At 43.1% G+C, this 27,378-nt stretch overlaps 1 protein-coding gene across 1 annotated transcript in view; it reads left to right on the forward strand.

The window, feature by feature from the left end:
- Positions 1 to 896: 896 nt before the first annotated feature.
- Positions 897 to 27,378, forward strand: part of LOC137146014 (guanylate cyclase 2G-like) — a 40,818-nt gene continuing 14,336 nt past the window's right edge. Inside the window, exons 1-15 of the mRNA XM_067537076.1 lie at positions 897 to 1,280; positions 2,901 to 3,249; positions 11,198 to 11,307; positions 11,580 to 11,765; positions 12,382 to 12,526; positions 15,482 to 15,617; positions 16,133 to 16,236; positions 17,678 to 17,841; positions 19,107 to 19,256; positions 19,980 to 20,063; positions 20,899 to 21,003; positions 21,647 to 21,718; positions 24,238 to 24,406; positions 25,068 to 25,223; positions 26,506 to 26,683. Coding sequence (XP_067393177.1) covers positions 897 to 1,280; positions 2,901 to 3,249; positions 11,198 to 11,307; positions 11,580 to 11,765; positions 12,382 to 12,526; positions 15,482 to 15,617; positions 16,133 to 16,236; positions 17,678 to 17,841; positions 19,107 to 19,256; positions 19,980 to 20,063; positions 20,899 to 21,003; positions 21,647 to 21,718; positions 24,238 to 24,406; positions 25,068 to 25,223; positions 26,506 to 26,683 — 2,492 coding nt within the window. The remainder of the gene's footprint in view (positions 1,281 to 2,900; positions 3,250 to 11,197; positions 11,308 to 11,579; positions 11,766 to 12,381; positions 12,527 to 15,481; positions 15,618 to 16,132; positions 16,237 to 17,677; positions 17,842 to 19,106; positions 19,257 to 19,979; positions 20,064 to 20,898; positions 21,004 to 21,646; positions 21,719 to 24,237; positions 24,407 to 25,067; positions 25,224 to 26,505; positions 26,684 to 27,378) is intronic.

The following is a 27,378-nucleotide window of genomic DNA, read 5'->3' on the forward strand; positions in this document are numbered from 1 at the left end:
GTTTTCTTGTTAGCGAAAAAAAAAAAAGGTGGCGGGTTGCCCAAATTACACAGGTGACACACCTGTGTTGTATGGAAACTTTTGCATTTTAGGTACAAATGGTTTGCCCAATGGTACATGCGCATTCATTCCTAGGGCTGCTTTAAAAAGTCTATGCATGTTAACATTTTGACCATCTAATGAAGGCAGGGAGGGAAATTTGTGAGACTTTCTTCCCCTCCACCCACATTCAGAATGAGCCGGAATACATAACAAGGACTGACTCCGAGATACATAAAACTAACAAAAGGCTGTCCTTCTTCACACAACGCACAAGCAACCTGTGAAACTCGTTGCCAGGGGATGTTGTGAAGGCCAAGGCTATACTGGGGTTCAAAAAAGAACTAGATAAGTTCAAGGAGGATAGGTCCACCAATGGCTATTAGCCAAGCTAGTCGGGGTGCAACCCCATTCTCTGGGTGTCCCTAGCCTCTGTCTGCCAGAAGCTGAGAGTGGATGATAGAAGGGGATGGATCATTTGATGATCACCTGTTCTGTTCATTCCTTCTGAAGCACCTGGCATTGGCCACTGTCGGAAGACAGGATACTGGGCTCGATGGACCATTGGTCTGACCCAGTATGGCTGTTCTTATGTTATGTTCTTACATTCAGTAAATGAAAAACTGTAAAATATTTTAACAGACTTGACCAAAGTCCAAAGCAAGGATCCTACAGAAAGGCTAGATTGCAAAATGCTCTGGAGACTAAGGCTCAGTTAATTAGCATTGTTTAATTAAAATCATGTCACAGGCAAACGAGCTGGTGCTATCATTAGCGCCGATAGTATAAGTAGAACTAAGAGCAGCGGGAAAGTGAAATATTCCAAACTGTGGCTGTGCTGTGAGTTAAGGGACAGCATGGATCTCAGAATAGGTCCTTGTTATATACTCCAGCTCGTTCTGAAGTTGATTCCTATCCACAATGCTACAGTAATAACACTTATAGCTATGGTTTTTGCTAATGCTTTATGTAGTGGACTGGAAACGTCTAAGCTTATTGTGGCATTTCAAGCTCCTTGGAATTCTTCCTACCCCTTTAGTGCCTCAAAGCTGGGCTCTGGTATCCAGATTGCCATTGATAAAGTCAATTCATACCCATCTTACCTGGGTAACTACAGCTTGGATTTTGTTTATGCTGATTGTGGCTGTGATGCCAAGAAGTCGGTCAATGCTTTCATCAATCAGGTTCAGAAGGAGAACATTTCAGCTCTGTTTGGACCTGTTTGCTCAGAAGCCGCTGAGGTAGAGTATGACTTCCTGCCACTTTCTCTCTCCTGGCCTTGCTGCTCTGTGTACTGTGTGTATTTCTGCTTTCTTTGTGAGTTGACCAATTCAGGGAGTTGTGTATGACCTATCAGTCTGTAAATGGTTGGGGTGCCTGCTATCTTAAAGATCTCCTTTATCCTCATGTGAATTCAGAGCCTGTGCTTGCTTCCCGTGGAAAGTGGCTGCAGGGAAGATATTTCCCCTGAAATCTCATCTCTGGAATTTGCTTTCCTCATCTGAGGACTGATGCAATCTGAGGATGCTGGTTTTCAGCACGTTCTGCAAGGCTGGTTTCCTTTCGCAAGCTTTTGTGGAGGGAGGTATTATGTTATTAGTTCTGGGAACATTTTAGTTATCCAGTCTAAATGTCTCAGCTGTATTTTGGTTTGCATTTGTGCTTCATTCTTAGGGCACAGTGTACAAATCAAGGGAATAAATAAAATTAAGATATTTTGCTCCTTGGGGGGAAAAAAGATCAGTTCTGAAAGTTAATGAAAATCGTGGAAAGGATAAAAATGATGCTTCATAATAAATAGCATTTATTTTAGGTCTAGGACATTGTGTCTATTAGATATATCCAGGCTATTATGCAGTCTTTCCCCACCAATTTATCCCAGGATAGAAGAAGGATACTTTACTGTCTATTGTTAAAGCACCCATATTAAATTATTCCTACAGGCTATTTTGAAAGTTGCCTAAAGGGGTTATATGCCAGTTTCTATGGGCAACTTTGAAAATCTCCACTGTACTGCTTAAGAAGCCACTTAAATATAATTGCCCAATTAACAGAGTTCTTTTTATAAGTCAAATCTAGTTTCACACCAGTAAGTTTCACGTGTAAAAAGCCAAATCTCAGTGACATTAAACAGGGTTGATTTTTTTTTCTTCTGAAAATTGTTCTTTTAAAATCTGCTGGAAACACCTGAAGACCATTTAATAAGAATGGTAAGAAGGTGGCTGACTTGTAAGCAGTGACGGGCAAAAACCACAAAGGGCCCAAAGTTTTTGTTCTATTTGGATTAGAATCCAAAAGGTTGAGTGTTCATCTGAATCTCTTTCACCTGCCAGTTTCATCAGAACTAGCTTTCTTTTGAGATGTTAATTACCTCCTGGTTCTGGCCTGAGCAGAAATAAAGTGAAATTCTTGTAGTGAATCCATTTTTCACAGTGCAAACTCGCTCTAAAGCACAGGTTTGCACTGTGATCAGAACTACTGTTTCCACACTTCATGGCAATAAAGCAATTTGGGACTTTGACCACAAAAAGCTTTGCCATATCAAAGTTTGCAATAAGCAAAATCCATTATATTGTGGGAATAACATCCCCCCACTTCTGCTTCTAACTGTTCAATTTTCCCTGCCGTTGCTGCAGGATTGTTCCCTCCTGTACATTTCTTACTGCATTGTCCCATCTAGTTTTAAATACACCAACATGGAGTGACTGTGTGAAACCAGAGTGAGAGGAGAAGCACATGCCAATAAACCTTATTAACCAAAACAGTTCACTGCTACATAGCAGTGCTACTGATGCCTGCACTTTAAATACTGATGTTAAATAACATGATGTCTGAAAAAAGCCCTTTCTGTTGCCATCTAGGTGACTGGTTTGTTGGCTTCTCATTGGAATATCCCCTGGTTTGGGTTTGTTGGCCAGAGTGCAAAGCTGGATAATGCAGTCCTATACGACACCTATGTCAAACTTGTCTCCCCTCTGCAAAGGATAGGGGAAGTACTGCATAAAAGTCTCCAGTATTTTGGCTGGGAATATGTTGGATTATTTGGAAGTTCCTCTGATGCTTCCACATGGGAGAAGATTGATGAACTGTGGATGTCTGTTGAAAACCAACTCAGAGTCAATATCACCATCACTGCTAAAGTCAGATACAACACCAAAGATCCAAGACTCCACCGGGAAAACCTCAAGTACATATCGTCTGTTGCAAGAAGTAAGTTCCAGTTTACAAGTGTTTGATACTGGCTGGCTTAAAAGGGGCTAAATGCAAAACTTTGCTAAATGCAGATGAATGAAAAATTATGACAACAAATGATTCGTATCAGTCTGGAAGCTTATCTGGTCTAATTTTATTAAACATAGTGGGCTGTTGGGGCATGTCTACATTGCAGACTAAGCGATGTTTGAGTTCAAGCCCCCCTTCCATCCACAGACAAATCAGTCTAACTTGGTCAGCAAGGGGGGTGGGTCAGAGCCCGAATCCCTCTGGGTACGTCTACACAGCAACATAAGCCCTGCCTAACGTCCCTTGCATCCCCATACCAATTGTGCTAACCTAGGACTTGGACCTAGGGTCCCAGGACCCTACAGGGCTGGAGAGTCTGAGTCTGTGTTAAGCTGAGACGTAGGGTCTGAGCCCTATTGATTTCCTGGGTGCATGTGGCCCTGGCTCGACTTGGGTCCTGGAAGTCTTCCAGATGTGTTCCAGAATTCCTATTAACAGAGGAGCAGAGCTGCAGGCAGCCAGCGCAGTGTCTAGAAGTACCATTACTGGCTGGCCAAGCATGTGCTCCTTCTTGCTGCTGCGTGGAGCTTGCCCGGAGCAGAGCCACAGAGATGTTGGGGGTCATCCCTCCCCCGGCCGCATGGAGCCAGAAGCTCTGCTGTTCCCCCTTCCTGCAGGGTAGTCACTTAGTCCCCACTCCACTCTCTGCCTCTTGTTCCCAGCCTCCCTCCCCGCTCCTCCAGCCCTCCCTGGAGCTGCGTGTGTAGGGGAACCCGGGCTACATGCAGTGCCAGGGCAATGAGTGGGCGCCAGCCCCAAAACTTCCCCACAACGAGGAGGAGCCAGAGTCAGAGTTGCTGCCACTGTGGAAGGCTGCAGGGAGGTTTGGGGGCAGGTTTCCTGCTCATTGCTACATAGACATACCCTGTGTGGGGTGGGACGTATACACAGTGCACCACATTTCTAGGGCTAGAGTGTTGACGTTGCAGGAGGCGGGGACTGCTAGGCACATTGGCCTATGTTGACTTTGACTCAGGTCTGTACCCTGCAGTGTGGACGGTGTGCTCTAGGTTCGGGCACAGGTCAGAAAATTCTTAACCAAGGGTTAAAATGCAGTGTAGACACTCAAGCCCAAGCTTCCATGACATGGGTCAGCTGACTCGAGTCCCATTAACCCCAGGCTATGTAGACATGCCTTCTGAGGCTTGGCTCCAAGCCTCGTGATTTTGCAGTGTGAACACAAGTCAAGCTGCAGAACCTGGGCAGAAGGTCTTTGTAGTGCAGTATGGAAGCTTTAGCAGGGCTGACAGACCAGATTCCAGCCATTTTAAACCCATGTTTACAGTGCAGTGTGGATGCTCAAGCACAGGCTTGGAAACACCAAATCTACAAGCTCAGGTCCCCTGGACCCAGTGTGCAGTGTAGATATTCCCTTAGTTACTTGGGGACTTCAACTGAAGAGCAAAATGTGGCCCGCCATATTAAAGCAATTAAACTATTGGTGCATTTAGGACAAAAATATGCTCATACACAGACGCAGAGTATATCTTGACTTATATTTGTGTACTAATGTGTTAATGGAAATAGACTATGGGAGTGGAATGTGATAGTCAAATCAACCTGGGTGAACCAGAATTTTGCCCTTAGCCAGTTTCACATATCTAGGTCAGAAGTAGTGAGATGCAAATCACTGCATGAGGCCTATTAATTTTTTATGCTTAAGAAGAGAAGCTCTATCAGGAAGCTTGAATCGACTACTTCCTGGTGTATAGTCTGCATTATTATTTTTGAATTATTATTATTGATATTCAGAAGCTCAGCTGTGAATGAGTTAGAGGATTATTTATTTTTTCTCACTAGCTATAAAGTAAAGCACATAAGGCTCTATACATAGGAAACATTCCTCTCTGGGTGAGAGTCATGAAATCTTGCTGCTACAGTGTGAGTGCAGACTGGGAACCAGCTACGCTGACTTATAACCATGTTCATTGTGATTTGCATTACAATAGCACCTAGAGATCATTGCGCTAGGCATTGTACAGTGTACAAACAGGATATGCTGCCTGCCCTGAAGAGTGATCCAGATGTTGACTTGTTTTTAATGTCACCGGCGAACTCATTTTTTTCCTTATTTCAGCATCCTTGTTAATTCAGATAAATGCAATCATAACTACATCAAGGCAGCATAAACAGAACTCCCACTACCTTATGTAACATTGATCTATTTCAGTTTGAAGTGTATTGCACTGTGGTGAGTGTGTAGGAAAAAGATTTAAAAGCAGTGTATAACACACAAATGGACCAACAACAATTTGCAAGTCTGGTGAGCTAGACTTGTTAGATAAACTAGTTGGTTTTTTAACTGGCTTTAGAGACTACTTTTTTAAAATAGCCCTTTGGCAGCTGGTATGTGCCCCTTAAAACAGACTTCTAAAGGGTTTAGCTGCAGCTCTCTCTCTCCAGCAGTCAAAGGGTTAAACATGGCTTGTGCAGTGAGCAGGGAATAACTGGCTGCTTGAAAAATTTGAAACAAAACGTTTTTTCCATAAGAAAGTGGAGTTCTGTTTAAATCAATTTTTTCCCTCTAAATGAATGAATGAAACATTTTGTTCTGGGTCACCTTTGATCTGTGTCCTAATCCAATCCAATGTTTCATGGGAGTTGTAGTTCCAGGTCTCTCCTGCCCCTGTTTTCCCCTATGAGCCCATCTGCCTGGCTGCACTACATTTGCCGTGACACACTATGGTCTCTCCCTGTTGCCAGACCCTCCTGGTACATCAAGGACAGGGGATCATTAGGGCTCCAGAACTACAACTATTTAAAGCCCTTCAACAGCTCAGGCCGACGCATAGATTAATGTTGACCCAAATTGAAATGACGAGATGAAATGTTTAAATTCAGGAGCGTTGATTGAAATGTTTCGATGTTTCTGAATCTAAATTTTCATTTGGAACTTTTGGTTCTTCAGGAAGTTGTGATATTTTGAATTTTTGTCCCAATTTGGAATGAAAACAAATGTCAAAATATTGGAATTTCCTGCATTCCACCCTACTTAGTCAATCTCTTAGCTCATCATGAGGTTACCTGTCCCTTTTTGCTTCACCAGTGATAGTGTGACAAAGTGGGAATGTTTTGGTAATATTTGCAAGAGTCCTGTTTGTGCCTCAGTTTCCCCATATGCTGCAGTGTTGCCTAGTGGGTAGAAAGAGACTGTTTGTTGGCTATTGGGGCAGGGTAAAATGCAGGTGTGAACCATGCCTAACTGTCTGGGGCTTAGATTCAATATCAATGGAGCTCTGGAGAATACAGTGGCAGATCCAATTGCCTGCTCATTGATACCAAGCAAGCAATGGCCCAGGGGGATATGTAGTTCCCTGCCTCTCAAAAGGGAGGCTGAGTAGCATTTCCTCAGCTCAAGAACAAAGGACGAGGTGGGGTTTACATGTGGGCTGTGAGAGGCAATCAGGGGCATACCTGGGATTCTGATCAAGGAGGTCAGATGGATGGAGAGACAGAGCTTGAACCATGGGGTTCTCGACAGCTTGGCTGAGCTCTGGGATAACCGGAACAGACTATGCCTTAGCTTTCATTCCTGTATGCTACCCTAGGGAATTCCTGTGCTGTGTTCCAGATGACTAATAAACCCGACAGTTTCGAAAACGCTGTGTGAGGGTCACTGCAGATGCTTGGAGAGGTGCATTAGTCCCTGAAGAATGTACAAGTCTCCATCGGGGTCTGTTTCAGTTGGACTCGCTGAACGACACTTACAATGTGAAGCAAGAGTGCTGCAGGCCCAGAGGTCCAGTTTAAGGAGGCAGTGAGGCCATGTACCTTACCCTGGAGGAAGTAAGAGACCCCTTGGGGGGGTCTGGCACACCGAAAGGGGTTCCCCCTAGAGACAGTTTCAAAGCTGGGGCAGTAGCACTGATCCTGTGGATCCGTGACAGATAGTAACCCCATTCACCTGCTTGTCTGCGTCTCCCACAAGCATTTTCCTCCATGATGTCCCCTCAGCACAGTACACCCGCCTGCTTCGTGGTCTTAGGGCATCCCACACTGAACCACCCAGTGCTCCACCTGACTGCTTGGGCTGGCCGCCTGTGTAAGGATTTGCCCATATGATTACATAAAGCACTTGAATCACTCAAGGCGCTCCCGTGGCCCACAGAAATAGAGGAAGGTCTCTCCCTGCCATTCAATAGACAATGTCTGTGTTCTTCCCCATCACTCCCATCCTAGATGCTGCTGACAATGCGTGTCAGTATTTCCTGGTGGCACAGTTACATAGGTTAGATTTCTGATTCATGGAAACTGCCAATGGAGACAGGTTTTCAAAATCTGCTCATAGGTGAGAGGAGAAGAGAACCAGTCCAAAAACAGTTAATTGACCTGTAAACTAGGGTTGGTCAAAATATTTTCATCAACCATTTTTTACAAACACCTTTGTGAAAAATTTTAATTTTGGTCAAAATTTCCTGAATTTTCAACAGCAAAAACAAACCTCAAACATTTTATGTTGAAAAAACAAAACAAAATTTGGTTTTCATTAAAAAATTGGGTTTTGATAAACTTTGTTTTCAAAAACTCTTTTTAATAAAATCTTGCTTTTGAAGACACTTTTTTTGATTGAAAAACATAAATAAAGTTTGAAAAAAATGAATGTTTTAAAAATTTCCTCTAAAACAATGGAAGACCTTTCTTTTATTACTGTAAGTATGTGATCAAGGTTCTTGCTGATCCTTATCATACAGAAACTTAGTCTGATTTAAAAGCTGTTTGCTATGGCAGAGCAGAATTCTGAAGCAAAATGCTCGTGTGCTCATTGGAACATCAATATCCAAAAGCTTTGGTAAATCAGAATGATTTCACAACAGCACATGGTTTAACTCGGCAACAAACTTTGCATACAGCTGCAGTAAGATGGGGGGTGGATTCTGCTTGTTTTGAAAGGCATGATTACAGAAAGCTTTCCTCACATTTAGCCTCCGTTCCTTTGCCTTATTAGCACATCATCTTTAATGAGAAATGAAGAAAGATATGAACTCAAATAAGCATGTTAAAACAGAAAATCTATGAAGCTGAATATAATTTCTGTGCACAGTTGTAATGCTGGCTACAGAACCCAGCTGGGTCACTTCCATACACTTTTAGGTTCATGAGAAGCTGATCTTTGAGAGAGTGCCTACTGGCTTTCTCTTTGGCACCTTCAGCATCATAGAATCATAGAATATTAGAGTTGGAAGGGACCTCAGGAAGTCATCTAGTCCAACCCCCCTGCTCAAAACAGGACCAACCCCAACTAAATCATCCCAGCCAGGGCTTTATCAAGCTGCACTATAAAAGCCTATAAGGATGGAGATTCCACCACCTCCCTAGGTAACTCATTCCAGTGCTTCACCACCCTTCTAGTGAAAAAGATTTTCCTAATATCCAACCTAGACCTCCCCCACTGCAACTTGAGACCATTGTTCCTTGCTCTGTCATCTGCCACCACTGAGAACAGCCTAGCTCCATCCTCCCTGGAGCCCTCCTTCAGGTAGTTAAAAGTTGCTATCAAATCCCCCTCATTCTTCTCTTCTGCAGACTAAACAAGCCTAGTTCCTTTAGCCTCTCCTCATAAGTCATGTACTCCAGCCCCCTAATCATTTTCGTTGCCCTCCACTGGACTCTCTCCAATTTGTCCACGTCCTTTCTGTAGTGGGGGGCCCAAAACTGGACACAATACTCCAAATGCAGCCTCACCAATGCCAAATAGAGGGGAATAATCACTTCCCTTGATCTGCTGGCAATGCTCCTACTAATGCAGCCCAATATGCTATTAGCCTTCTTGGCAACAAGGGCACACTGCTGACTCGTATCCAGCTTCTTAACCACTGTAACCCTTAGGTCCTTTTCTGCAGAACTGCTGCCTAGCTCATCGGTCCCCAGTCTATAGCTGTGCATGAGATTCTTCCGTCCTAAGTGCAGGACTCTGCACTTGTCCTTGTTGAACCTCATCAGAATTCTTTTGGCCCAATCCTCCAATTTGTCAAGGTCACTCTGTATCCTATCCCTACCTTCCAGGGTATCTACCACTCCCCCCAGCTTAGTGTCATCTGCAAACTGGCTGAGGGTGCAATCTATCCCAGCCTCCAGATCATTAATGAAGATGTTGAACAAAATCGGCCCCAGGACCGACACCTGGGGCACTCCGCTTGTGACCAGCTGCCAGCTAGACATCGAGCCATTGATCACTACCTGTTGAGCCCGATGATCTAGCCAGTTTTTCATCCATTTTATAGTCCATTCATCCAACCCATACTTCTTTAACTTGCTGATAAGAATACTGTGGGAGACTGTATCAAAAGCTTTGCTAAAGTCAAGGTATATCATCTTGAAAGCATGTTCTGATTGTCCCTTTGTAATGAATGACACTGACAAGATGCAGCGTAAGGACTTTGCTCTACTTACTGTAGATTAGTACCTTGCTCTTACTAGAAAATATCCGCATTTGAAACTGACAATACAATAGCTGTGTCATAAATCCCTCCTACAACTGCACAGTTAGCGCTTCAGAAGAAAAGAATACAAGGCAGAATAGAACCTACTGCCCCTCTTTGAGCTGAATAGGAGATACGCAACATAAGTCAGAGGAACTGTTCTGAAGAGCAAAGGATCAGAAGAGGGACAGAATACCTCTGATCCCTTACAGAAATTCACCTGACCTTTAAGGATAGGCCAATACAAAGCAGTGCAGAGCAGGATAATTTGTACACCATAAAGTGCTAGAGGAATTGGGGCCATGGTCAGAAAACTCATTGACAGGAGCATCAGCAGTAAGAAGGGCAACAGGAAAGTGAGGTCCCCCCTCTCTCCCCCAACACACAGAAAATGTGCACAGAAAAAATGCCTTTTTGAAATTTCCTTCTTGGGAAATTCTGTTTTTGCCACAGAAAACGTAAAAAATGTGGGTAACAGTTCCCCCAACACATACTTTCTTGCTGTTTCCCAATTTTTTTTCCCAACTGGGAAACAGTAAGAGATTATGGGAAAGTTTGCAGGGTGAGTTAACTTTTCATGTTCAAAAATTAACACTTAGAAGTGTAATTGTTGTTCTCTTTCTGTCTGAGGAAACATTTGGTTACTTTTTCCAACTGATGCAAGTTAGTTACAGGTCAGATGGTGGGGGGTGGTGAAGGTGGGGAGGAATCCAGAACTTCAAAACAAAAGAAAAAAAATCAGTTTCTTTTTGCTTCCCAGGAATTTTTATTTTTAAAAAATTGGAAATAAAATGTCTGATAATTTTTTCCACTTTTAAAAAAAAAAAAATTTCATTGAAACCCTATTTGACAAAAAACACTTTTTGTTAGGAAATGTATTGGCCATCTCAAGTTGTCACTTGCTGGTGATCTATGTCTTCAGGTGTTTTTATGCTGCTGTGGCTGTCTTTGGTTGCTGCCATGTATTTGGGAATGGGAATGTGCCACACAGTGGATTTGCTTTTTTTCCAGGAGTAAATTATTACTGATTTTTCTACCTATCTACTGTGTGGCAGAGAGGAGCCTGTGACCCTGGCAACCCTTATTCATAACGGTAACCCTTTCTCACATGAGAAATCACATTGACTTCAATGGGACTATTCACATGAATAAGTAGTGGGTAAAGGGTGTAGGATCCTCATTCTTTAGTTTCTAGCTACCACTGAAAGCTCCACTGAGCCATGCATGTTTCATTTACACAAGTCCATGACAAAAGTTTTCCAGTGGCATTGGTCCATGCTGGTTAAAGTCTACTAATAAATATGTTTAATGTGTAATCATAAACCATTTAATTTAACTCATCTTTTAAAAATCATCCTGGTGTTGATTGGCAGCTCTTAGAGTCTTGATCATTTTTTTTTTTTAATTTGGTAGATTGTTGGCGAGCAAATGACTAAATACCCTTTTTTCTCTTGCAGTTATTGTTTTAATCTGCAGTTCTTCAGATGTCAGGTCTATTATGCTGGAGGCCAAACATCTAGGGCTGGTGAATGGGAAATTTGTGTTCTTCGTTCTGCAGCAGTTTGAGGTCAGTGGCAACCTCTCAAGTATGGCTCAAAGCTGGTTTATTAGCATTCATTTTTGTCAATCTGGAACCTGTCACCAACAGAGAATTGACACTAAAAGTGTTGCATTAAGAAATCTACATCAACCAAACGCACGCTAAAGATGGCCCTGACTCTGCACCCCAGTTTGTGCTAGCAGATCGCAATAAGGTCCAAGCTCAATAACTACACTTGGAACTAAGAGCACCATCACTTAAATTACTTACCGTACCCTCGACTCATCTTTCTCTTTCAGGACAATTTTTTGAAAGAGGCACTGAGCAACGAGAAGAACAACAGTGTGCTTGAAGCCTACGGGCCAGTGTTTCTGGTTGCCCTCAGCCGTTATGGAGGATACACTGTGTATTCAGATTTTGTGAAGCAAGTCCATGAAAAACTGAAGGGACAGCCCTTTTACAGCTCACTTTCTTCAGAAGAAGAGGTTGGATATGGTGCTCTCTAATTGCTGCACATGCTGGCACTGGGATCAATTCATACCAAGGGCCATTTCCCTCTTGCTCAACTTGTGTGTGTAGTTCAGTTGATTCCACCAGGAGTACTTACTTGACTAAGGTGGCCTGAGATCAGAAACATATGTGGGTCACCCATTTATTGATTTTCAGTCCTAGTGGGTGGGGATGATATCACCAGCTAAGTGAACAGGTGACTTGGAACATTTCTGTGGAGGTTTTCTGTCTCTCTTATGCAGTCCTGTCTGAACAGTGATCCTAGTTGTTTTTTCGATATGGAGGATCAAACTCCTATCTATTGTATGTACATAGACATAGCTCCAATTGCAGTCAATAGGAAATTGCCCCTACTTACTTCAGAGCTGAGTTTGGTTCAGAAATTCACTGTTAATTTTGTCCTAAGGTGTAGAATCAGTCTTATAAGGTTTATATGAAAATGATCCAGCAAATTTTCCAGGCAAACCTTATGTTCATTCCCTAGGGATGTGGAAGGCAGGAGTAAGAAATCTAGCACCACCCACTAATTCTTCTGTCTATGTCCTTTATCTCTGAAGCTGAAACATTGCTTTTCCATTTTGCACTTTTCAGGTGAGTTCTTACTCTGCCTACCTGCATGATGCAGTCTTGCTTTATGCTCTGTCTGTAAGGGAAATGTTAAAAGAAGGGAAGGATATCCATGATGGACGGACACTTGTCAACACTGTGAAAGGCTACAATAAAACCCTTCTATATGGTAAGCTGTTGATGGGGAAATTTTGTCAATTGCATGTAAATTAAATTAAGACCCTCATGACCTGACACACTTCTTATTGTCTTAGAGGGAAGATATTCTTGACTTGCTTTGGGCAGTATGCAGAGTAACATCTTGGCTCAAAATTATCCTTTTTTAAAAGTCATTTTTAACTGCTGATGAATTGTAGAAGTTTTGCAAAGACGGCACGTAGGCTGGATTCTGCTGTCAGTTATTGGAGTGTAAATCCAGAGACACTTGATCAAGAGAACTAGAAATATTATCCTACTTTTCTTTTGCTAAAGTGGGGGATTGATTCTAACCATTAATTTTTTCTTTTCTTTTTATGCCTTAGCAAGACACCAGCAACCCCTAGGTCTGTCGTTAAAAACGAACAAACAAAAAAAGAGCTTTAGTGCTGGCTGAGCTGTACTTCCAATGTTCCCCTTTTGCAGAAATGGCAAAAAAGCATTATTGTGTTGGGGTTTATAAAGCCCATATACCTAGCAGTGAGGCAGCGGTTTAGGTGGGCACTACAAACCCAGAGGTGTGTTAGTTGGAACTGTTTCTTGTCCATATAAACTGTTTAGTTCCAAAATGTCTTTGAAATTTGTAACTTTGAAAAATGTTGACCAGCTCCATAGTTAGCGGGGTGTCATCTTCCATTGAAAATGGGTCCCTGAAACTTACCTGGGCACCAGACAACTTCAGCTCCAGTTCACCCTTGTTGCAAATTAGGTTCCTGGTTCCCTTCCAGTTCCCTCTGAGCTGGGCAGCTCTGCCAGTCCCACTGCAGCCCCTGGAGGTCTCCTGCTGCCCCGCTCCTGAACTCGCAACTCCTCCCCTCTTGGTTAAGGGGTTCCATAGCGCTTCTTCAAGGGACAGTGCTGTAATTCAAGCAGGCTTCCCCCACCCACCAGTCCCCAGGTTCTGGAGCTCACACACTTCTTCCCCTTGGTTCCAAGGCCCACAGCCCTGCTCTTGAACAGTGCTATGGTTCAGGTAGGCTCACCCTGAGGGCATCTTGCTTGTGCTTACCTGGCTGTCAGCTCGCTAACAACACCAGCTACTCAAGTGCTCTCCTCTGGGCTGTGCCAGCCCTCATTTGGCCTTGCAATTTAACAATAGTTGCACCCCAGTCTCTGACTCCCTTTGAGACGTTCCCCTGTGATACTGGCTACCCACAGAACTATCAGGCCTGCTGTTCCCAAAGGAACAGTATACACACCAGCTTGGAAGATTCAACTCAGGAGCAAGCACTTTGCTTCACACAGCGCAGATATATTTACAAGTAAAACCAGAATACGTTTATGATCAAAGATTCAAGTAAAAGTGAGTCAGAGTTTTGGAAACGAATGGAAACTTGTCCAATGAAATAACAATGCTTTCTAGAGGCTAAACTTAACTCACGACTTACCCTCTTGTCTAAAAGCTTCTCTCACCCAAAGTTCTCTCCGGGGTTTTTCAGCCAAGCCTTTCTGAAACCCTTTTTTTTAATGACACAAACCCACTGTCCTTTTGCTTCCAAGGATACCAAGGTGTCTTCTTTGCCTTCCAGAAATATCCCCAAAGTTCATTGTCTTTTTCTCTTAGCCAGGATAACCCCTGTGGCTTATTTTTTTTCCCTGTGCGCTCTTTCCCTTCACATCTCTTCATTAATGTTTGACTGTGGATGTAAATGGGCGTCCATCATGTTAGCTTATATGTGTACATAGTATGGGGCCGTGGTTCCCAAACTTTTCCTCTTGCATCCCCCCCCCCCTTACCAGCAATAGAATGTGTTTGCGCCACCCGGGCCAGGAGTGGGGTTGTGGCGGGCCAGGGTCTGTGGCAGAGGCCGGGTGCCCAGAGGCTGGCAGCCGAGAGCAGGGGCCTGGAGTTAGCCACAGCTGCAGCAGCACCTGGAGGGGAGCCAGAGCAGAGCCGGGGCAGAGAGGGGCTAGGTGGCACTCCCTCGCTGCCCCCCTCATGGGAGCTGGCCCAGCCCTGCTGTGTCCCCGTCCCCCCCCAGTTGTTCTTCCGCGCCCCACAGTTTGGGGACCACTGGTATAGGGTGACCAGATAGCAAGCGTGAAAAAATCGGGATGGGGTGTGGGGGTAATAGGCACCTATGTAAGAAAAAGCCCAGAATATTGGGACTGTCCCTATGAAATTGGGACATCTGGTCACCCTAACATAGTGTCTGTATACATAACTCTTTACACAGTATCTGTACATACATTTAACAATGACAGTGTTGATGAGTGTGATAGCGGCTTTCATTTGAGACCTCACATGACTAGAAAGTACACACCAGACCCATGAGATGCCCCTGCTCCCCCTTGCCCATTGGCATTAAGAAGTTCTTGTGTCACGCTTTCTCGACCTTGAATTATCTCACAATGTACTCTTGCGAGGGATCCATTTCATGGGGAGGGATGCGGAACCAGCTCGGCAGCTGCTCGGGCAGTCCCATATGCCGGGGGTATTTCCCAGCTGGTCATTACAAGTGCTTTGTGGCCCCGTTGCATCAGCAGAACCAGCACAAAAGGGCTGCAGAGCAACTGTGAACTGAGCCACACAATCCAGCAAGAGTTCCTCCATATTAAAGAGGCAGCATGAAACCAGGGCCCCCTTGAATTCAATGGCAAAAATCTCACAGACTTCAGAGGGGTGAGGATTTCACCCGCTGTGTCACAATCACCTGTTGCTCTCATGGCCAGAAAAAGTTAAGTCTATTTATTGTCCACAATTAATAAGCCACCATCATGAGCTCTAAGCACATCAAGAAAGGCAAGGGGGGCTCAGTTCTGCAGCTACTCCATCCACAGGGTCTGATTTGTTTCCAGGGAGTGAAGAGTAAAGTGAGAAAGAAGGAACTTGGAATTAACGCTGAACCAAAAAACTCCAGCTGTGTTGAGATGGGGAAAGGCACTTTTGTTCCTAGCTGGTATGCTATGAACTCTTTTATATTTGTAGGGATTACTGGCCTGGTGTATATTGATGAATCAGGTGAGAGGTGCATGGATTACTCTGTATATGATCTGCAGAAAACTGGGAACTCATCACAGTTTATTCCTATTCTTAATTATGATGTCAAGAGAAAAACAATCAGGTACGGTAGGTAATATTTTTAAGTGAAAACACAATATTGAAAGTAGCTTATGGGTGATGAAAGTCACCCCGTTCAGAAACCCAGCACAAAGCCTTGAAGTTGTACTTACGCCCTCAATACTGGGCCTATGTTGTTACATAGGCCTAGTCAGGTCCTCTGCATGGGTGAAGTTCGCTGATCGTGAATGTGTCTGCCCAATGGCTGATGCTAACACAACAGTTGTTGAGAGGACTGCCTTACAGAGTTAATTCTTTCAGGAACTGCTGTAGATATAACTTTGCAGAGTTCTATTTCATTTAAAAAATCCCTGCAGAAAATCAGAAATTTTTTTATCAAAACAGTTCAAAAGGATTTTTTTTTTCTGGTAGAAATTTCTGTGGGAAAAGAATTCCATTTTCTGGTCAGCTCTAGTTTAGATATGTTGCCAATTTTGTGTTCCCTTTTGGAAAATAACTTTAGCAAAGGAGGACTGGCAATAGAAGTGGGCACTTATATTTATCTGTCTCCATCTATAGCCCAACCAAGGAAATGGCCTATGTCAGCTGGCTGGCTGGCTTTCCTCTTGAAGACAGACCGTACTGTGGGTTTTATAATGAACAGTGTGAAACTTCAGTTATAAGTGAGTATGATCATACTTAACAATATCAGCACTCTTGGGCATGTGGGAAAGAGACCAAGGAAATACTCTGCTGCTCTTTAGCATCTGTGACGGGGGTCCTGCCCCCCACTGGTCAGGAAAGTTTTAAGAGGGCCCTTAGAAAGGCAGCCAATAGGAAAGGGCTGCATAGCAACCAGTCAGGATCCAGGAGGCCAGTGTATAAGAAGCAACAAAGCACACAGCAAGGACAGTGCCTCCCAGGAGCTCAAAGGGGAAGGACTGTCAGCACCCTGGACAGAGCAGTGGCTGGATGCTGGGACTCAGCAGAGCCAGAGGCTCTGAAGCAAGGGTAGAGAAGGTACTGGGGGCTGCGGGGAAGCGGCCCAGGGAAAGCTACGGAGGAGTTGGGGGAGAAGCAGTGAAAAGCTACCACACATGGGGTCCCTGGGCCGGGACCCGGAGTAGTGGGTGGGCCCAGGTCCCCTTGCCCCACGCCTGATTGCCATGGGACTGGTGGCAGGCCTGCAGTGGCCACCATGGTCTAGAATGGACTGCAGAATCCCCCGATGGGGCAGCGGTGGGGGGGGGGGAGCATGGAGTGTGACTCGAGCGGAAGGCTGAGTCACGAGAAGGAGGGTCAAGGGGAGACAGGACTGAGCACGGGACACCACAGCGAAGGGCGTCTGCCTGGCTGACAGCTGATTCCCCAGATAGCCAGCAGGAGGCACCAAGACGGTGAGAGACACGGTGTTACACCATCCTTTCATTCACTGAGCAAAGAAGCTGTCTACAAACAGTAATTAATGAAACCTCACAATACCAAGAAAAGGAGTAACGTTGTGAGTGTGCCTACAGTATATCAGTTTCATTTTATAGGGAAATTGGGGCAGAGAGAGGCTGAGACTTCGGGCCAAGATTTTCAAAAACGGATACTTAAAGTTACGCACCTAAATCCACATTTATGCGCTTAAATAAGCGGAGCTACTTGGTGCTCAGGCTTCTGAAAATCAGGCTATTATTTAGGTACTAGCATTACATTCACATTTAGGCAATTTTTGAAAATTTAGGCTAATGTTTTCAAAGGTTTCTGCTAATGTTTGGGGTTTTTTTCCATTTTTTGGATTCCCAACTAGCGACCCTTAGGACTGATTTTCAGAAGTGGTGAGCGCCGGCATTTCCAGCTGAAGCCAGTGCGAGCAGTATGTAATCAGCATCTTTGAAAGCCAGAAGTAGGGCAGCTGTGTAGGAAAGGTTATAAAGGCATTACGGCTCTTGATGCTCCACGAGGAGCCAATTAAACTGGTGTTCCAGCTGTTACATGCTGCCTCAGTGGTGCAAAACCCCTGGGGTGGAACCAAGGACCAGGCATGTTCTATCAATATGAAGCAGGGTGACACCTGTTTGGTTGCGATTTTCTCTACCTCCCTGTAGATGGGAATGACCTGTACCGTGTCTTTAACAGGTACGCCAGTGACCATTCTGATTGTCGTCCTGTTGGTGACAGCCTCGGGAGCTGCCAGCATAGTGGTGTTTTTAAAGATCCAGGAAAGGAAACTGCAAAAGCATATGGATGACATCGGGTGGAAAATAAACTACGATGATATTATTATGCTTAAAGATCAGAAGGTAAAACAAGACCTTGGAATGCGAGGAATCACATTAGTCATAAATTATACTCTGAGAGAGAAGGAATCCATGTGTTTGTCATCATTTTAGCAACTAACCAGGCTTTTTGTCATGAAGTTGTAGAAATTTATTTACTATTGGCCAGTCCAGCGAAGTACGTAAGCATGTCCTTAACTTTAAGAGCTTAAGTAATCTCATTTAAATCAATAGCACCACTCACATGCTTGAAGTTAGGCATGTGCCTGTGAACTTTGCAGTATCAGGGCTTCAGTAGTTAATGGATCAAACTGTACCCTCGATTACACTGATGGAATCTGGAGTGATTCTTTTGCAGTAATAGATGTTCAGTACCTGACAGAACTGGGTCCCTATACTATGTTGATTTGAACAGGCATTGCCCGGCAGTGTTCTGTCAGGAGCGTTTTTTTCCCAATGATTTTTAAAACATTTTCTCAGCATATTCAGCACAAATGGGTGATATTCACTGCTATCCAGAGGAGCAGCACCAGGCATATTCAGCACAAAAGTTCTGTTTGCACCTTAGTTGAAAACCATTTGGAGAGGGCTCGTATTAGTCCAATGTGAGCCCCGAGGGTGGAAATAACCCCTCAGGGCTTAAATATAAAGCTTTGTGAATAGTGATTTTTCTCAGTTCACTGGCTGAACAGAAAATGTAAAAAAATGTATTTCAGGTTAATCGGAAATGAATTTTTTTGAAACTTTTTCAGAGAATTGAAAAAGTGAAAAAAAAAAAAATTCATTTTAAAAAATGTTTTAATGGCTTTATTAAAAGTAAAATGGAGGGACATGCCAAAATGAACATTTTTCCAAAACGAAAAGTCCCAATGTGTTGTTTCAGAAATTGAACCGAATGAACTGTTTGGATATTCCTGAATTTTTTTGACTGAAACAATTAGCCAAAACTGATCTGAATTTGTGAATTATCAGTCAACCCAAATCAGCATTTTTTTGGTGAAAAAAGGTTTCTCATGAAAATGTTCGCCCATTTCTACTTATGTGGGTCATATACTTTGTGCTGGTCTTCTGTATTTTCCTCTTACAGAGGGTTTGGATGGCATCTTGCTTTTCATTACCTGTGTTTTTTCTTTACCATTTATGGTAGGCACTGCAAGAAAACCCATTCCTGGGTTTCTTGCTTATCAGTTGGTCTTTGTTAATATGGGCAAGTCTTAGGCTCATCAAAATTTAACTAGGCTGTTTATGAATTTTTAACAGCATCACATTTCTTGTGGTTTCTCCTAAAGGATAATTTTGAGCTATCACAAACAAGCACACCAGTGTCTAAAGGACAAGAAAGCATTGGGTCCAGTTTGATATTTTCAAGCAATTGGCGGTCTGGTTTGAAGGACAAACAGGGGAAAGACGTATTTTATACCTCAATAGGTCTTTACCAGGTACAACTACAAAGGCAGATTACATGAGCTTCAGTATGTGTACTTTCTGCTTTGTTATGTTAACTGTGTCCTTTTTGGTTTCCTTTATGCGGCTTGGGTGCCCTATATAGGTGAATAGGGCACAAGAGGCCCAAAAGAATAAAAGCCACAGTAGTTCTCAGGATTCACAGGTAGGACTGTGAAACTGATGGTGCTAATTTATTAAGGATGCTAATAAATGTCCAGCTCTGCTTTGCCAAAAAAGTCAGATTGTAGAAATGTCCTATATGAAATTCTGACAAGAAATGGAGCCAGAGTTTTTGGGTAGTACAATTGGCCTTCCAAAAGCATGACATATTCTTCTGAGTCTTAATTTATTGGCTCTATTGGGACCAGTGACTACTACGACAGCATTACAGTTCATGGTAACTCCTCCATGAGTACAGGATTTTGTCTGCAGAAAGTTGTTCTGACAACAGATGCCACGATGATTAACACCATTGGGCAGCATGTTATACAGGGGAACCTCAGTTAAAACCACTTCTGGACTGTATCGTCTGCTCTCTGGCCACTCAGCTCTAAAGAGCTCTGGCTGTCAACCACGGCATGTGCAAGGGCTGACAGCTCACGACCCCCTCCCCATAATAACCTTGCGACCCGTTGAGGGGTTCCAACCCCTTGTTTGAGAACCCCTGAGTTAAAGTAACGTACATTGAACTCCACCTTTCTGAATATTTGTTTTAGGGAACACTTGTTGCACTCAAATACACTGATAACCAAACAGATGCCTGGATTCGGAAAGAGTCAGTCCTTCATGAAGTTCAGATGGTAAGGTTCAACCTTAACATGATCCTCCTATGACATTCTGAAATGAAATGCAAATTATGTCACAAACATACTGTAGGCGCTGCTGAACCGGGCAGCTTGATCCATCATCCTTAGCAAGTTGAAAATCCCATTCAGAGCCTGCAATGTTTTGATGGTGTTGAATTTGGGAGAAGAATGGATTCTACTTAGGCTTCATCCATGTCATGCATTTTGCTTTTGGACACCTCTAGATCAGAAAGGCATTGACAAGCTGGAGGAGAAGAGCAATAACAAATAGGACTTAACTGAGTGGCAGGAGGGATTGACATTTTAGGAGAGATCCTGGGCCAGATAGTGATACCTTTTCTCAGGGTCAGTGGTAATCTTACTCCAAAAGTAATCCTATTGATTTTAGTGGGTCTAATCATGGCTTAAGGTTCTATTCAGTGTGAGTAAAAGTATCAGAATCTGACCCGAGAGAACTAAATATTTATACTGTGAAGACAAACCAGGGAAATAACTGCCTTCTTTATCTTAAAGATATAACATTTATAAAGGGAGAGAAAAGTCTAGGGTGGTCCAATGGGGTATTTTTAGGGGCTGTGAAGAAGATTTTAAGCTGAAATAATAGGGATTGGCCTAATAGTGGTGATCTATTGGGCTAGAATAGACTCCTGGTGATGGTGGAAGCTCAAATGCTTGGGTCATTTGAAGCAAGACAGGAATAGAAAATATATTGTAGGGACATTCCTGAACTAGCTAGATTTGGACAAGGATGATCTAATGACTTTTTCATTTCTAGCTAGTGGGGCTGTCATGTAATCAAATGTGTTTAACAAGGTCTCTCTGCTTTCAGATGCGTGAATTGAGGCATGAGAATCTGGTGGTCTTCTTCGGTGTATGCACTGACATTCCAAATATCTGTATTATTACAGAGTACTGCAAGAAAGGAAGCCTAAAGGTGGGAATAGCAGCATCATTTACATCAGCAGACTGTGTGTTGATTTTTAAGAGCGCTTGCCAAGGAGTTGTTCTGAGCTCTGGTCAGGTCAGCAAGGACTGATTTCCCCCCTCCCTTTTTTTGTTTGTTAGCTTTTTTGCTGCCTACTCTTGCTCTGTTGATATCAGGAATTTCCTGGCATCTAACTGGTAGGCCTTCAAATGCACATGTCCCTTCCTACTCCTATGAATCTTCATTGCTTTAGTGTTCAGTTCTTTCTTATGTGCAACCATTTTGTGAATACTAGATATGGGAAAAAAGAATAGCATCCTGCAGAACAATAGAAAACCAAAGACATTACACCACAGAGGCAGAGAGGATTAGGAACATCTTATTTACTCAGCTTATTATGTAATAAGCTGTCCAGAATTTATATGTAAATATGAATCAAGTTTGTAATTGCCACTTGCCCTACAGTAATATGTACAGATTATATCTCAGCAACTGCTGATTTGGAGACCAGTGTACATGTTTTAAGAAATAAGTTTTCCATTTCCAATAAACTTTCACAAAACAAATAGACTAAGTTCAGTTCCACGTGCTCACTCCACCTCGATCTGATGAGATTCAGTCCAATGTCACTTTGAACGTTTGTGTTTTTCAGGACATTTTGAGAAACTCTGATATTGAATTGGATTGGATATTCAAACTCTCTTTTGCCTATGACATAGTCAATGTGAGTATGACATTGAGTTGTTTTCTGATGGAAAAACCTTATTTAAAAAGATATGGAGCCTAGAAATGCTTATTGCTCTGGACTTGGAACATTGCAGAGACATCCATGTCAGAGCCAGATGGGAGTGCTAGGTTTTCATTTGATAGTGTGTTGAGGATGTTATCATTGTAAATTACCCTTATTTTATTGCAGGTACTTATTTAGTTAATTTGGGAGTTCTGTTGCAGTGACTTATGCTTACACCAACAAATGAAGAACCCACAAATGAAACATTTGTTACACATATTAAAAAAAAAGGGGGAGAAAAACAATTTAAAACTTCTCCTAACTTAAAAATTGAAACATAAGAATTGTTTGATGTTGTAAGTTCTTCAGATCAGGACTGGTCATCGACTACGTAGAGCACTGAGCACAAAGGAAGCCTAGCCCAATTGAGGCTTCTAGACAGTACCGCGACGTGAACAATAGTAATAGATAATAAACAAAACCATTATTCTAACGTGTTTCTCTTTTCATTTGTACGGAGTCTTTTTTCCAAAGCAAAAATCCTTGCTTTATTTGTAGAGGCTACTAAATGGTGGGGAGGGGAGAGCAAGAGTCAGTTTTGGGTGGCAGCTCTTACCATTCAGATTTTGTTGTTAAAGTCCAGTTCTGGTGTTAAGATATAAGATGGGAATGAGAGAGCAGAATGATGAGCAAATGATAGGAAAGGGTGCGTCTGTTTCTTATGCTTGTTGCTGAGTTACTGGAATGCTCCTAGAGTGCATGGCCCATGACTCACTTAGCCACTTTTGTAACTCAGCTTTATTCACCTGGCCCTGGCAAATATTGAGCCACATTACTTTGTCTGGTTTGTGGAAGTGAAGGGACTGCCCCCTTGCTCTGGTGCTCATGATCCCAAGGTGGGCAGGAAGGAGTATGGCCATGCTGCCACATTCAAAGGAATAGGATGTACCATCTGAGCGGTGAATTTTCTTCTTCAGTAAGAAATTAACTGAAAAATGCTAAGTAAAATGATTTGTGTGACAGCAGTGCAAACAGGCCTCTCTAGTTCCATTGTTTTAGGTGATGTACAGACATACAGTCGGAACAAATCCTTGCCCTGAAAAATTTATAATCTAAAGTTTTGGTCCAGTGCTTAGGACATAAGTCTAAGATTTAAGAGAATCAGGGTCATTTCACATCTCTGCCACAGACTCTCCTATATGACCTTGGGCATGTCACCTAGGCTTAGGTTTTTAAAGGTGTTGTCATATCAGTACAATAGCTACCTGATTAGGAGTCTGTCTTGTTTTCAAAAGCCAGTCAGGCATTTAGGAGCCGTACAATGGGCTTTAGGTTAAATGCCTTTTGAAAACAAGACGGACTCTTAATCAGTTAGGCATTGCAATGCTGAGTGCCCCAATCCTAAAATCTGGGCCTATGTCTCTCTGTTTCCCAGGCCCCATCCGTATGGGGATAATAGCACTTCCCTATCTCACAAGGGTGTTGTCAGGATAAATATGACAAAGAATGTGAGGTGCTCACATCCTATGATGATGAGGACTGTCACAGTGCAGAGCACCTGCACCTGTATTTCCCCACAGTGGGTTCAGCCAGGGCACTCACTGTCAGGCTTCCGGCTCTCCTGGCCATCATCTGTCTTGGGTGGAGAGTGGAGTCTCATTCTCTCCTGACTGAAGTACTTCCAGGCTGTATGGTACCAGGACTATATGGTGCTATTCCCAGCAGAGACAGGCTGCCCGACCAGGCCTGCTTGCTTTCTCTTCAGAGATGGTTAACAGGATGACTGCCTACAGTTGTACGTTATTACACAACTCTTTCTAAGCAAGCCTGTTTTGATTCTTAAGGTAAAAAGCATTACAACAAAAACATTAAAAACAATAGAAGAACCTACACGCATGCTAATAAACTTACCAGTGGTCACCACAACCCTCACATGGGCTCTGGGAGGAGCAGCCCTTCAACACCCCACCCAAGGGGTTTCCTTGTGGTACCAAGTTCACCACAACTTCAGCTCAGAACACACACACAGTCTTTTGGGGGTAGGCCCTCAGCAGGCCAAGTTCCTCCAATCCTTCCCCAACAGCTGGGCCCTCCATGGAGCAGAGGTCCTGTCTATTTGCTGGATCAGGAATAAGGCCCTGAGCCTGTCTGAAACCAGGCAATTTAAACCAAAACCCTTTTCAGTATCTCTTGGTCCTTGGAGAATCCAGTTTGAACTAAAATACATGGTCCAAACCATGCGTCTGATAACTGGAGGAATTACATTACATTGTTTTTTTCACACCTGTGAATGACAAACGTTTCGCCAGCATAAGTGCTAGTGTAGACAAGGCCTTAAGGATGAAAGTCCTGGTGTTTCTGACCAGAACCAACTGAGCCTAGGGCTGGTTACACTTGCTATTTTGTTGCATTCACAGCCAAAACTAGATCCTTCCATTCAGCTGGAGGTATTTTGTTCTGAGGGGTGTTGGTACAGCTGCCGTTGTCCAGTCACGCTGTTCCTGTTTTTGTAGGGGATGTTGTTTCTTCACAGAAGCCCACTGAGCTCCCATGGAAATCTGAAACCTACTAACTGCTTGGTGGATAGTCGCATGCAAGTGAAACTGTGTGGATTTGGGCTCTGGGAATTTAAGTATGGAAAGAAATACAGAGTAATTACTGAGAAAAATACTGTCTATGCAGGTAAGAGGATTATAAAAGAATTACAAGCGCAGGGATACACCACAAAACAAGGCTGCATGGACTCCTGTAGAGAATGCTTTCCTTAATAATGGTCTTCAGGCACCTTTTTATCTATAATACCTCTTTGAATATTGGTGATTTCAACTGGAAATGACAGAGGTTGTTTTTATGCCAGGGACACTGAATATCGGTGAGCGAATAGGTCGCAGCAAATAATTTATCTGATCAGTTTTTGTCTCTATTTTGTTCATGAATTGTCTCTGAGCAGCTTAGGATATTCTCCAATTTATTTGTTGTTTGAAAATGTTTGCTGAATAGTTTTGGTGAATAAGTCTTGGTCAGTGGTGCTGTCCCGCCCAGCTTCTGGGAGCCCACTCTGCTTCTACCTCTGTTCTTCCAAAGAAGCCCTGCTGCCACTTCTGGGGTGGGAAGGAATGAGTACCCTTGCTGCTGCCTGTACCTCTCTAGCTAGCTACCAGTGTGGATGATTGAGTGCTTGCAAGCGGCCGTGAAATCCTCCGCTGGACGGCGCTATAAAAGCACAAACCATCCCATGTTGTGTTAAAGATTTTAAAAGGCTGTCTAGCCTGTTCTTTGCCAATGAAGGTTTTGACCCAGTTGGAGCACAGACTGCCCTGCTGTTTCCTGTTTTGCCTTGTAGATCTCTATTGGACAGCCCCAGAACTGCTCAGGATGGGGGAATTTCCTTTCCATGGGACCCAAAAGGGGGACGTGTACAGTTTTGCTATAATTATGAGGGAGCTGATTTATAACAATGAGGATGGCCCGTTCCAAGACCTGAACAAAGAAGCAGAAGGTAGAACTTTGTTCCTCACCTGGCACAGCATTTCCAGGTGCTCTTCCCTCCATGAGCACATTTTTGTATCCTGGAATAACTACATTTAGGGTATGTCTTCACTGGGAGTAAAATGTGTGGTTTTTAACTCAGGTTAGTTGTAACCCATGTTAGCTAAGTGTGGTTCAAATAGTCACGAAGACACAGCTAACTCATTTTAGCAGCAAGAGTTCAACCCTGAGCTGCCATATTTTTAATGTAATTTTAACCCAGATTAGCTAGAGCGGGTTAGCTACTCTGAGTTAAGACACACCCTTTGGATGCAAGTGACTTTTTGTCATGAACATTCTGGGTGAGTATAGACAGACAATCATGTCATTTAATGATCTATTTGCTAAGGATAGATGCCTTTTGGCTTTTGGAGCGTCACACAGGCTGAAATGTATATACATTTTCAAATGATTTTGCAATTTTGCCTAATAAATCATAAGAATGTAGAACTTAATCTGAGCAAGAGCTCCATATCTGTTTCCTAACCTTATATTGATTTCTTGTCATTATTTCTCATTGCTTCCTGCTTTATAAGAAAAAAGCCAGTTGCTTTATGTTTAGCTTTGTTTCAAATACAGCAGAAGCTGTCTTCTCCCACAAACTCCTATAGTCCACATATAGTACCTTTTTGAGGTGCATTACTTATAGGACAACCTTTCCCTCTTGTTACCCTTCTGTTGATCTGAATACATTTCATGTCCTCTATTCTGTTGTAACTTTTTAATCTGACTTGTATGCAAAATAAATGCACCAAGGTGAAGTGTAGTAATTGCTCAGCTGACCAATGGAAACACCACCATTCACATGGTGGAGCTACTCAGCAGCCTGCAGTAATAGGGCATATACAAAATTACTACAAATACAGTTCTGAAATCCTTGCATCTAAGAGGAGAAAAGCGTTCATTTATGGAGGCAAATTTAGCCTGCGGCTTTGGAGGCACAATTTCCCCCAGCACACCAGGCTGTGTGAACACTGCCCCTGTGGGATGGTACAAATGGCATCCTTCTTTGAAGCTGGCCATCTGCATAGTAGAAGCAGACCATAGGTTCGTCCAGGCAAAAGACTCTGATTGTCTCTGACCCTGATGTGAGGTGCATAAAGGAAAGGGAAGCTCCATGCATTCTCTTTTTCCTCCTCTCAGTCTCCTGCATTAAGGACTAGGATAACCTGGTCCAAATTTAGGGACACCTGACCCACTTCCCCCAAAATCAATAGACTCAAATCCTGATTGATCACATTTGCTAAATACAGAGATAATCAACCAACTCAAGGACCCCACTGTGCTTGTCCCACTGAGACCAACCCTATCAGCAGAGAAATGCAGTGAAAGGATCATTGCAATGCTTAGAACGTGTTGGGATGAAGATCCAAAGAGAAGGCCAACGTTCTCCTCTGTGAAGAGAGGGTTAAGAGATGCAAGCCCTGACGGGTGAGTCTTTCTTACCTGTCTAAGAATGATACCAGATATACAGTGTGCTTGTCATCCAGCAGGCTCCCAAAATGTTTTATAGATGGTATCCAATATGTAGGGATTAGTCACTCACCGCTGAAACGCATCAGAGATGGGGATGTAACAGCTGTTTATCAGCCCACAGCATCACTGCATGATAGTCTAGAATAGGAAGATGAAGAGTTTTAGGCGAGATTTTGGGAGAAATCTTTCTGACTATAAGGATAGTTAAGTTCTGGAATAGGCTTCCCAGGGAGGTTGTGGAATCCTGTCACTGGAGGTTAAACTAACTATATTCAGAGTACTGTCAAAGTAGACTGAAAAAAAAAAAGAAAAATTTTATGCTGTAATCTTTTTCACTTACAGTAATCTTAAGTGTTACCAATAATAAATACATAAAAAACCACACAAAAATATATTTAAGTTGATGCTATCTTTAACTAGTTAGCATATAATTATCCACAGCAGAATTTCACCAGGATACCACTTTGAGTCTTGGAAGGGACTTCGGGTTTTATGTTTCATCTGAAAACTCTCTCTTCTGGTAGCAAAGTGCTCCCAAAGACTATGCAGAGACATTGGTTCAGTATTAACATTATCTGCAGCATACATAGTCTCCAGGGATGTCCCTTATCCAAGTTAAATTATGACATCTGATTACAGGCCCAGAGTGG

This window comes from Emydura macquarii, unplaced genomic scaffold, assembly GCF_026122565.2.
Source record: "Emydura macquarii macquarii isolate MOO-44397 ecotype Brisbane River unplaced genomic scaffold, CSIRO-AGI_Emac_v2 contig_3692, whole genome shotgun sequence".
NCBI lineage: Eukaryota > Metazoa > Chordata > Testudines > Chelidae > Emydura > Emydura macquarii.